The 12,388-nt window shown below is 42.8% G+C and overlaps 1 protein-coding gene across 1 annotated transcript in view; it reads right to left on the bottom strand.

Annotated features, from left to right (window-relative positions):
• XRCC2 (X-ray repair cross complementing 2) overlaps positions 1 to 12,388 on the bottom strand; it is a 32,996-nt gene that overhangs the window by 3,040 nt on the left and 17,568 nt on the right. Inside the window, exon 2 of the mRNA XM_001108141.5 lies at positions 10,229 to 10,310. Coding sequence (XP_001108141.3) covers positions 10,229 to 10,310 — 82 coding nt within the window. The remainder of the gene's footprint in view (positions 1 to 10,228; positions 10,311 to 12,388) is intronic.

Below are 12,388 nucleotides of genomic sequence, written 5' to 3' on the forward strand. Positions count from 1 at the left end.
TAATTTTAATTTTTTTTGAGATGGAATCTTGTTCTGTTGCCTAGGCTGGAGTGCAGTGGTGCAATCTTGGTTTACTGCAACGCTTCCCAGGTTCAAGCAATTCTCCTGCCTCAGCCTCCCGAGTAGCTGGGATTACAGGTGTGCGCTACCACCCCCAGCTAATTTTTGTATTTTGGTAGAGATGGGGTTTTGCCATGTTGGCCAGGCTGGTCTCAAACTCCTGACCTCAGGTGATCCACCCACCTCAGCCTCCCAAAGTGCTGGGATTACAGGTGTGAACCACCGTACCCGGCCTTTCTTCTTCTTATTAACAAACCGTTGTAAGTTGGAGTATTCACAAATAATGTTTAAGAAATCTAGGTTGGGTACAGTAGCTCATGCCTGTAATTCCCTGCACTTTGGGAGGTCAAGGCAGGAGGATCACTTGAGCCCAAGAGTTAGATATCAGCCTGGTCAATATAGTGAGACCCCGACACTACAATTAAAAAACAAAAACAAAAAACAGCCACCCATGGTTGTGTGCATCACTAGTCCCAGCTAATTGGGAGGCTGAGGTTGGAGAATCAGCTGAGCCCAGGAGGTAGAGGCTGCAGTGAGCCAAGACTGCACCAAATTTCTACCATAATCTTACATACAACTTGCAATTCTAAATTTACCTTAAGAAGAACTTTAAAAACTGATTCCACCTCAGCCTCTCAAGTAGCTGGGACTACAGGCATGTGTCATCATGCCTGGCTAATTTTTGTATTTCTTGTAGAGACTGGATTCCATCATGTTGCCCAGGCTGGTCTTGAACTCCTGGGCTCAAGTGGTCTGCCTGTGTCAGCCTCCCAAAGTGCTGGGATTACAGGCATGAGCCCCCACACCTGGCTTCGGCTTTCTTACAGCGCAGTATGTTATCAGTTCTCATAGACTTCTCTTTTGTATTTAAGAATTCTACACATGGCTGGGCACAGTGGCTCAGGTCTGTAATCCAGCACTTTGGAAGCTGAAGTGGGAGGATCACTTGAGCCCAGGAGTTCATGACAAGCCTGGGCAACATAGGGAGACCCTGCCTCTACAAAAAATTTAAAAAAAGAAATAGCTGGGTGTGGTGGCATGTGCCTATAGTCCCAGTCTCAGCTACTCAGGGTGAAGTGGGAGCCTGTGAGGTTGAGGCTACAGTGAGCCGTGAACATGTCACTGCACTCTAGCCCAGGCAACAGAGGGAGACCCTGTCTCTAAAAAGAAAGAAAGAAAAAAAAAAAAAAGAGATTCCAGGCTCAAGGAGTAAAATTATTTTCATATTAACAACTGTCCATCTAATTAAAAGTTAACAGAGCAGCTAAACCTGTATTCCACCCAGATGTTCAGCGTGCCCTCTCCTACTATGTTACTGAGGAGCTACGCTGAACCCACCACTCCTACCAAGCGTCTTTTACTGCCCTGTGTGATAGAGAACAGGGACCATGCAGAAGCGCAGACGGGAAACCAAGAAGCAGACCACAGCAAATCCTCCCTCTCCTGCTCCCAGAGAGGCAGCCAGGGAGGCTGACCCACAGCTACTCACCTTTCTAGAGCACTGCATGCCTTAAAGAGGCTGCTTCAGACATGTCCTGTTTGCTCCTAATAACACTGAGGTAGGGAAAATAACGAACTCTGTCGTCTCCCATCATCACACGGATCACACTATATAAGCACTGACTATTTACTTGATTACATTTCCTGTTAGCTTCTCTAAGGTTGGGACTTGAGTATTCTGTCCCCAGCACAAAACCCAGGATCTTCTGAATGTGCTTCATCAGTTACCTTCTTCTTAAGATCCTCATGAGAGACATCTAAAGAATAAAAATACGAGTTTTGGTTTGTGAGGGTTAAGGGCCTAAAAGCCAATTGTTAAACTGGCATTTTAAATGGAAGCAGGTCTGGTAGGGAGCGACAGGTGGGGTGTGTGGCTTTGGTGGCAGAGCTCAGCAGGTAAGAAGGTCCGAGACCAGGGTTAACACAGGGACCAACATAGGAGGCAAAGCAAGGGAAGCAAACTGCCTGGTGTGGGGCCTGCTGCCAGAGACCACGGGGTCTCACACTTAGCGTGGTGAGGGCCTCAGTCCTGCAGGTGATAGGGTTTGGCTGTGTCCCCACCCAAATCTCGCTTGAATTCCCACGTATTGTGGGAGGGACCCAGTGGGGGGTAATTGAATCATGGGGGGAGGTCTTTCCTGTGCTGTTCTCGTGATAGGAAGTCTCATGGGATCTGATGGTTATTATAAGGGAGAATTTTCCTGTACAAGCTCTCTTTGCTTGCTGCCATCCATGTAAGATGGGACTTGTTCTTCCTTGCCTTCTGCCATGATTGTGAGGCTTCCCCAGGCACATGGAACTGTAAGTCCAATTAAACCTCTTTCTTTTGTAAATTGCTCAGTCTTGGGTATGTCTTTATCATACCCCTTGGGTATGTCTTTATCAGCAGCATGAAAATGGTTACCTTTTACAGCAGGTAAACCTAATGTGGTGATTTAAAAGTTCTTCTGAAAGATAGGCTTGGAAGTACCTGCACACATCAAATATAGACACAAAGTAGACTTTTTTTGAGACAGGGTCTTATTCTGTCACCCAGGCAAGAGTGTAGTGGCGTGACCTCAGCTCACTGCAACCTCCGCCTCCTGGGCTTAAGCCATCCTCCCACCTCAGCCTCCTGAGTAGCTGGGACCACAGGTGTGTGCCACGACGCCTGACTAATTTTTGTATTTTTTTGTAGAGACAGTCTTGCTGAGTTGCCCAGGCTGATCTCAAACTCCTGGGTTCAAGCGATCCACCCATCTCAGCCTCCCAAAGTGCTAGAATTACAGGCATGCACCACCCCACCCAGCCCAAAGTAGAAATTTTTAATTCACATAATTCACATTGAGTATTCCAGCAAAAATTTAGCTTTCAAAATGGTATTTTTTTTTTTTTAATGTATCTCTAGGTGTCACAAAATGAAAATGTCCTACAGCCACTAAGACAAAAGATTCAAGATGGTAAGCCAGGCGCGGTAGCTCACGCCTATAATCCCAGTACTTTGGGAGGCTGAGGCATGAGGCAGGTGGCTCACCTGAGGTTAGGAGTTCAAGACCAGCCTGGCCAACATGATGAAACCCTGCTTCTACTAAAAATATAAAAATTAGCTGGGCGTGGTGGCACGCGCCTGTAATCCCAGCTACTTGGGAGGCTGAGACAGGAGAATTGCTTGAACTTGGGAGGCAGAGGTTGCAGTGAGCTGACATCGCGCCATTGCACTCCAGCCTGGGCAACAAGAGTGAAACTCCATCTCATAAAAAAAAAAAAGATTCAAGATGGTAATAAGGGGCTGGTTATAGCAGTCTAGGAGTAATCCACATAGAAATAATAAGAGAAAAAACAAAAATCTCTTTGATGGGTGGGTAATATGGACCTAAAATTAAGGCCAAAACTAAATTTTTGAGATATATCCACAGTTAGAAGAGGCATTAGAACACAGCTAAAACAGAAACTTAATAGGAAAACCAGGAAGAAAAACATTACCGGGCAAAAGAGACTGTTTCAAGAAAATGAAACAGCACTAAATAATAAATGCAGCAGAAAAGTCATGACAATGAAAAATGGCGGGAAAAGATCACTGAGTTTGTCCAAAATAGTGGCCTTGGGGCATTAATTGTGTAGTCCGCAAAAGCATATTTAACATCTTATTTTGTGAACCAAACTTTTAAAACTGAGATACTCAGAAGACAGGAGACAACAGGACTAGCCTAGGCATTCACTGCTTCTAGAGTAACAGCAAGGACAGAGCAGATTCCCAACCAGTGAAACTGAGACAAAGAAGTTGAGGGTTAAATCCCTGCCTAAGAGATACTCTTTTCCTTTTACACATTAATAGCAAATCAGGTATAAAAAAGGCACTTATAACAACCAGGGAAGACACTGCAAACTTGCAAGAGACACATGAATTATTATTAAGGTCCTTGAACTAAATTCCTCACAAATACGTTTAATGATGAACTGAAATCAGTTTTACTGATTTTATAAACATTTACTGTTTGATCCTCAAGATCAAAACCTGTGATCAAATATTATGTCCCACAGAAGGGACATCATCCTTTTCAATGTACTTGGAGTCACCACCTCATATGTTTCTGTGGCTGCTACAGGATGCTTGTCCAGCCAAAGTATGGAACGTGACGACTTGCAGTAAAAAAATCCCTAAGGTTTGGCACTTGAAGATATTAAACTAAATCAGAAAATCTGGATGATTTGGCCTTGACAGTTACTCTTACAAATAGAACGCTGTAAGGAGTTTGGGTAACAGATTGTCAGAAAGAGTTATGAATCTAAAGATCCTTCAAAATAAGGAAAAGAAAGGAAAAGCCAAAAAATCTATCATCTTGGTACCAGCCTACCAACTATATAACAAATATGTTGAATTTGCAGATTATAATCATTACAGAAGTAAAGAAGTAATGAATTGGTACATGGTACTGAATAACTCCTATCCAAAAAAGCATTAAAAATATGTTTACAGGTTGGACGTGGTGGTTCATGCCCATAATCCCAGCACTTTGGGAGGCTGAGGTGGGCAGATGGCTTGAGCCCAGGAGTTCAAGGCCATCCTAGGCAACATGGCAAAACTCCATCTCTACAAAATATACAAAAATTACTTGGGTATGCTGGCACACATCTGTGGTCCCAGCTATTAAGGAGGCAGAGCTGGGAGGATCACCTGAGCCCGGGGCTGGTCGAGGCTGCAGCGAGCCGTCACTGCGCCACTGCACTCCAGCCTGGGCAACAAGAGCGAGACCTGTCTCAAAAAGAAAAGTTTGGCACTGGGCACAATGGTTCATGCCTGTAATCTCAGCACTTTGGGAGGCCAACACGGGTGGATCACTTGAGGTCAAGACCAGCCTGGCCAACATGTTGAAACCCTGTCTCTACTAAAAATACAAAAACTTAGCTGGGCATGGTAGCACCCGCCAGTAATTCCAGCTACTTGGGAGGCTGACGTTGCAGTGAGCAGAGATCAAGCTGCACTCCAGCCTGGGTGACAGAGTGAGGCTCTGTCTCAAAATAAAAAAATAAATAAATAAATAAAATAAAATAAAATATAAAATAAAATTATAAAATGTAAAATATAAAATATAAAAAATAACATAAAATATAAAATATAAATATAAAATAAAAAATAAAATAAAATGAAACGTTTGGATGAGAACACATGGACACAGGAAGGGGAGTAACACACACCGGGGCCTGCCGAAGGCATGAGGGGAGGGAACGCATCAGGGCAAATAGCTAAGACAAGTAACCTAGGTGATGGGTTGATAGATGCAGCCAACCACCATGGCATGCGTTTATCTATGTAACAAACCTTCATGTTCTGCACATGTATCCCAGAATTTAAAATTAAATTAAATTAAATTTAAATTTAAAAAAAGTTTGGATGGGTGCAGTGGCTCACACCTGTAATCCCAGAATTTTGGGAGGCCAAGGTGGGCGGATCACCTGAGGTTGGGTGTTCAAGACCAGCCTGGCCAACGTAGTGAAATTCCATGTCTACTAAAAATACAGATGAGACAGAGCAAGACTGTCTCAAAAAAAAAGTTTACAATGGCATCGAGACTCTATAACCCCTAAATCTCTTACTACTTCAACTTAAGCTTTTCTATAACAAGTTCTGATAAACTTCTATTGTTGATAAATAATCTTTATAATCCCAGTCTTCTACCTGCTGTTGTTCCAATGGAGTACTCATCTAACTAGTTTTACAGCTACAGGATCTTCAGTAGTTTTCAGTAAACTTTTTTGTTAGTGACTAAACATGATGATGTTTTTCAGTGTTTCTATAATATTCTAATGTAGAAGTTGTTCCACAAACACATTTTAACATATTAATGTCAGTTTCATAAGGCTCACCTTATTAATATCCTTCCCTATAGAGAGTGTACAAAGACCATTCTGTTTTTTGTCTTACATACTCGATCAAAATTTGTGTTTTATTATGGAGAATTTTGGTTAGCAAATCTGCTGTACAAGAAACACTAAAGGGAGTGCTTCAGGCTACATGAAAGGACACTAGACAGTACCTGAAATCCAAATGAGAAAATAAAAAGCATAGGGAAATGTAACTATCTATGTAAATATAAAAGACAGTACAGGCCGGGTGTGGTGGCTCATGTCTGTAATCCCAACACTTTGGGAGGCCAAGGCGGGTGGATCACCTGAGGTCAGGAGTTTGAGACCAGCCTGGCCAACATAGTGAAACCCCTCTACTAAAAATAAAAAATTAGCCAGGTGTGGTGGCACACACCTGTAGTCTCAGATACTGGGGAGGCTGAGGCAGGAGAATCACTTGAACCCAGGAGGTGGAGGTTGCAGTGAGCCGAGATCACACCACTGCACTCCAGGCTGGGCAACAGAGTGAGGCTCCATCTAAAAAAAAAAAAAAAAAGATAGTATAAATGTGTTTTTATATTTGTAACTATTTTTTCATCTATCTGATTTAAGAAGGAAGTTGTTTTTGCGACAGAGTCTTGCTCTGTTGCCCAGGTTGGAGTGCAGTGGTGCAATCTCAGCTCACTGCAACCTCTGCCTCTCGGGTTCAAGCAGTTCTCCTGTCTCAGCCTCCCGAGTAGCTGGGATTACAGGCACCCGCTATCATGCCCGGCTAATTTTTTAGAGACGAGGTTTCATCATGTTGGCCAGGCTGGCCTTGAACTTCTGACCTCAGGTGATCCACACACCTCAGCCTCCCAAAGTGCTGGATTACAGGTGTGAGCCACCGCACCTGGACAGAAAGTATTCTTAAGTAATCATTTTAATTATTTTAATTCAGTAATAATATTAAATGTGCTGAGGACCAGACGATGTATAATCATGTAGGGAATAGCTACACAGTAAACAAAGCTTTTTACAAAATATGGAAATTAAGTTTGTATTAATCCAAACTAGATTGTTAGAAATTATGATGCTACTTGTAATCCCAGGGCAATCACTAGAAAAATAATTCAGAAAAATATAGTGAAAATCATGACAAGGGAATTAAAACGGTTCACTAGAAAACAACACAAAAGAAAACAGTAAAGGAGAAAGAAACAGAAAAGACATAAGACATATACAAAAAACAGCAAAATGACAATCATAAGCTTTTTGTCTTTGGTTTTGTTTTGTTTTTCCTTTTTGAGACAGTCTTGCTCTGTCACCCAGGCGGGAGTGAAGTAGCACAATCTCGGCTCACTACAACCTCTGCCTCCCAGGTCCAAGCGATTCTCCTGTCTTGACCTCTCGAATAGCTGGGATTACAGGCATGAGCCACCATACCTGAGTAATTTTTCTTTTTTCTTTTTTTTTGAGGCAGAGTCTTGCTCTGTCACCCAGGCTGGAGTGCAGTGGCACGATCTCGGCTCACTGCAAGCTCACAGAATCCCTCCCGGGTTCACGCTATTCTCCTGCCTCAGCCTCCCAAGTAGCTGGTATTACAGGCACCGGCCACCACGCCCAGCTAATTTTTTCTATTTTTAGTAGAGACAGGGTTTCACCATGTTGGCCAGGCTGGTCTCCAACTCCAGACCTCAGGTGATCCACCTACCTCGGCCTCCCAAAGTGCTGGGATTACAGGCATGAGCCACCGTGCCCAGCCTGTACTTTAACCATTTAGAAGTGTACAGCTCAGCGGTGTGAAGTACATTCACAAGCAATGAAGCAGAACTCCACAACTTTTCCATCTTGCAAAACTCACATTTTGCATCCATTAAACAATGACTGACTTCCTCCACCTCCCCAGCTCCTGATAACTACCATTTTACTTTGTTTTCTGTGAATTTAACTACCTTAACTACCTTAGAAACTACATGTAAGTGGAATCAAGCAGTTTGTCTTTTTGTCTGGCCTATTTCATTTAGCACAATGTCCTCAAGGTTCATCCATGTTGTAGCAAGTGACAGAATTTCCTTCTTCTGTAAGGCTGAAATATATCAATTGCATGTATATATCACATTTTGCATATACCACTCAACCATTGATGGATACCTTTCCCCCCAGGGATTCGTTATGAGTACACTGACGGACATTTAGGTTGGTTTTACCTCTTAGCTATTGTGAATAGTGTTGCTATAAACAAGAGTGTACAAATATTTCTCCAAGATCCTGCTTTCAATTTTTTTGGATGAATACCCACAGGTGAGATTATGGGCTCATACAGTAGCTCTATTTTTAATTGTTTGAGGAACCTCCATACTATTTTCCATAATGGTCGCACTGTTTTACAATCTTACCGACAGTGCAAAAGGGTTACAATTTCTCCACATCCTTGCTAACACTTGCTATTTCCTGTTTTTTTGATAGTAGCCTTCCTAATGGATGTGAAGTGACGAAGAAGAACATTTTTTTTTTTTTTTTTTTTTTGAGACGGAGTCTCGCTCTGTCGCCCAGGCTGGAGTGCAGTGGCCGGATCTCAGCTCACTGCAAGCTCCACCTCCCGGGTTCACGCCATTCTCCTGCCTCAGCCTCCCGAGTAGCTGGGACTACAGGCGCCTGCCACCTCGCCCGGCTAGTTTTTTGTATTTTTTTAGTAGAGACGGGGTTTCACCGTGTTAGCCAGGATGGTCTCGATCTCCCGACCTCGTGATCCGCCCGTCTCGGCCTCCCAAAGTGCTGGGATTACAGGCTTGAGCCACCGCGCCCGGCCGAAGAAGAACATTTTATAATGATAAATGGGTCAACCAGCAATAAGACAAAATAAAAAGTTATGTGTGCTTAACAATACATGAAGCCCCAAAATACAAAAGTAAAAAATGATAAAACTCAGGAGAGAAACAGACAATTCAACAATAACAGTTGGAAACTTCATTTTTAGTAGAGATGGGGTTTCACCATATTGGCCAGGCTGGTCTCTTGGCCAGGCTGGTCTCGAACTCCTGACCTTGTGATCCGCCTGCCTCAGCCTCCCAAAAGTGCTGGGATTACAGGCGTGAGCCACCGCGCTTGGCTATAACCTGATTTTTTAAATGAGCAAAGGATCTGACGTTTCTCCAAAGATACACAATTTGCCAATAAGCCTGTGCAGATACTCAACATCACTGGCCGTGAGGAAAATGTAAGTCAAAAACCACACAGAGATAACACTTCCTACTGACTAGGATGGCTATTATCAGAAAGACAGACAATAACAAGTATTCCCAGAATATGGGAACTGGAACCATCATTGCATTGCTGGCAATGCAATGACGGTGCAAATAAAATGTGAAGCTCCTCTGGAAAACAGTCTGGCAGTTTCTCAAAAGGTTAAATGTAGAATTGCCATATGACCTAGCAACGCCTATGCTAGGTATTACCCGATAGAACTGAAAACATCTATCCACAGAAAAACACGTACACAGATAACCACAGCAGCATTATGCATAACAGCCAGCAAATGAAACAACCCAAATGTCCATCCGCTAACAAACGGATAAGCAACATGCATACCCATGCAATGAAATATTTAACAAAAAGTGAACTACTAATATGTGTTATGATGTGGTGACAATGAATTATACAATGCAAATTATTCAAAGTAAAAAAGGCCAGTCACAGAAGATCACATATTACATGATTCCAGTTATACGAAATGTCCAGAAAAGGCAAATCTATAGTTAGAAAGTAGACTAGTAGTTGCCTAGAGCTGGGGAACATGGGAGATGACAATGATAGAAATGAGCTTCTTTATGAGGAGATAAAATGCTCTAAAATCAGTTGTGGTAATGGTTGCACAACTGTGTAATATACTAAAAATCACTTAACTGCACACTTAAGTGGGTGAATTTTATCTCTGTGAAGCCGCTACATTAAAAGAAAAAAAATCAACCTAAGCACACGCCCTTTGTAAGTTTTCCCTGTTGTAGAAATACTAAGAGAACAATTGGGTACCTAAGGACTTCCCTGTAACTCCGCAAACTTCTAAAGAAAAATAATTTCAAAATAAACTATAATAGCAGGACTTGCATAAATATTGTGTGTTGGGAATAAGACAGAGGTCAAGGCAGACTCTGAAGATTTACTGCAGAGAAGCAAACTTATCTTGTCTGACACCGGTGAGGAAAGCTTAAAAGCTGCCTGTCACAACCTGTGTCTCAGTTTTCAACTGGACAGTTTAACCTGTATAACCTCTTGCAGGAATACGTGTATACATGTGAGCTGATGTGAAAAATCCTTTTATAAAGCTTTATTTGCATTTATATTTTTATAAAGGTTGTATTTTTACCATGCACAGGTGAATCTTCATCAGCAAACAGATTTGGTTCTATTTCTTTCAAGGAACTTCTACCTTCAAGTCGGGCAAGGAGCTTACAAAAGAAAAGAGAGAAGGAAAACTCGTTATTTAAAAATAGAAAATCCTACACATCTGTATTTATACCATTTTCCGAAAGTCTGTAAGATTTCAAAACTTTAGGCTGGGTGCTGTGGTTCACACCTGTAATCCCAACACTTTGGGAGGCCAAGGTGGGCAGATCACTTGAGTCCAGTTTGAGACCAGCCTGGGCAACATGGTGAAACCGACTCTATAAAAAAATACAAAAATTAGCTGGGCATGGTAATCCCACGGTAATTACCTGAGACACGGTAATCCCGGCGACTCAGGAGGCTGAGGTGGGAAGATCACTTGAGCCCAAGAGGCAGAGGCTGCAGCCTGGGTGACAGAGTGAGGCCCCATCTCAAAAAAAAGTTTTCATAATTTTGTGGATTTGGAAGAAAATATGAAATAGGAAATCTAGTTTAGGAGAAATGCTGTGTTTACTTATTTTTCAGATATTTTACTTTTTGTTTATCTACCAAATACTGACAGTATGAGTCTGTACCCTCAAAGGAATGGATAGTCTAGTTTAGGATATAGGACAAACTGCTATGGAAAAATTTTTACCTTCCTTATAATTAACTCTCATGTTGTAATTCTTACCACACTTGTTACAGTTACCTGCCTTCATTTGTCTGCCCCACTCATTGTGAGCTCTTCATTTCACTGGGGAAGGGGACAAAGGAGAAAGGTGGAGGAGAACTTCCTTGAGCAGTCACCACCTGAGCTCTCTCCTAAGTAAGACTCTGCCAGGTGAAAGGGGTACAGGCAGGCCTAGCAGACCTGCTAGCAGGGACAGGAGCAGCCGCAGTGCAGAGGCTATAAACAGCACTGTGCACAGGGACGCTGTGCGCAGATTTGAACTCCTAGAGACTATAGCAGCACCAAACAGGCAGGACACAGGGAAGCCCTAAGAGCAGAAGTCAGAGCATGGAAGGGCTCAGATGTCATGTTTGGGAGCTTATCTTTGGCTTGTAGACAACAGCCAACAGGTGTGACACTAAGCAGTGAGAAGTATTTAGCACATAGTTAAGAGGAGACATCTGGGACCCCAGAGCCAGACCTGCTAGGTCACTGAGGTCCTCAGGCTTCTCATCTGTAAAGTGAGGATAACAAACAGCACCCTCCCTCGTAAGGATGGTGAGGATTAAATATGTGAAAAGAGTACCTGGCTTATTATCCTTTTTTTTTTTTTTTTTTTTTTTTGAGGCAGAGTCTTGTCCTGTTGCCCAGGCTGGAGTTCAGTGGTGCGATCTCTGCTCACTGTAACCTCTGCCTTCTGGGCTCAAGTGATTCTCCTGCCTCAGCCTCCTGAGTAGCTGGGATTACAAGCGCCCACCACCACGGCTGGCTAATTTTTGTATTTTTAGTAGAGATGGGGTTTCACCATGTTGGCCAGGCTGGTTTCAAACTCCTGACCTCAAATGATCCGCCCCCACCGGCCTCCCAATCTGATGGGATTACAGGCGTGAGCCACCGTGCCCAGCCTATCCACGTTTCAAACAGACCATCTTGGTGGTTACCAGGGAACAGATGTGAGGAGAGTAAAACCATACGTGGAGAGGGCTGGAGTCTGTCACCCTAGTCTAGAGGAGGAGTGTCTGCACCATGACAGAAGTCATTAGGATCACAGGCGGCAACCTCGGTGAAGGATTTAACTGTCACAAGAGAGACAAAACTGATTCTCCAGGGAATCAAAACTGATTCTCAAGTTTCTTGGGAATCAGCACAGATTTGACAACGCTTCTATATGACAAAAGAAAAAAAATCTATCACAAATGGGAAGAAAAAGTCACCTTTTATTTGCATTTTTTAAAAACCAAATCAAGTTGTGGAAAGACTTCCTAAAGTGATTAAAAGTTCTATGCATTCATTTAACAGGCGTTCGTTGAATTTTTGTTGCATATGAAGCACTGTGCTAGGTAAAATGTTGACTACAAAGATGAAGATGGCAACCTCCCCTCAAAGAATGTACAGTCTCGATCCTCTTGCTTTATGTCATAAAACAAGGTAAAGATATAGGGTGCTTAGCTAGAGCAGAGGTTCTGAGGGCATAACCGTGGCCGAAAC

This window comes from Macaca mulatta, chromosome 3, assembly GCF_049350105.2.
Source record: "Macaca mulatta isolate MMU2019108-1 chromosome 3, T2T-MMU8v2.0, whole genome shotgun sequence".
Taxonomy (NCBI): Eukaryota; Metazoa; Chordata; class Mammalia; order Primates; family Cercopithecidae; genus Macaca; species Macaca mulatta.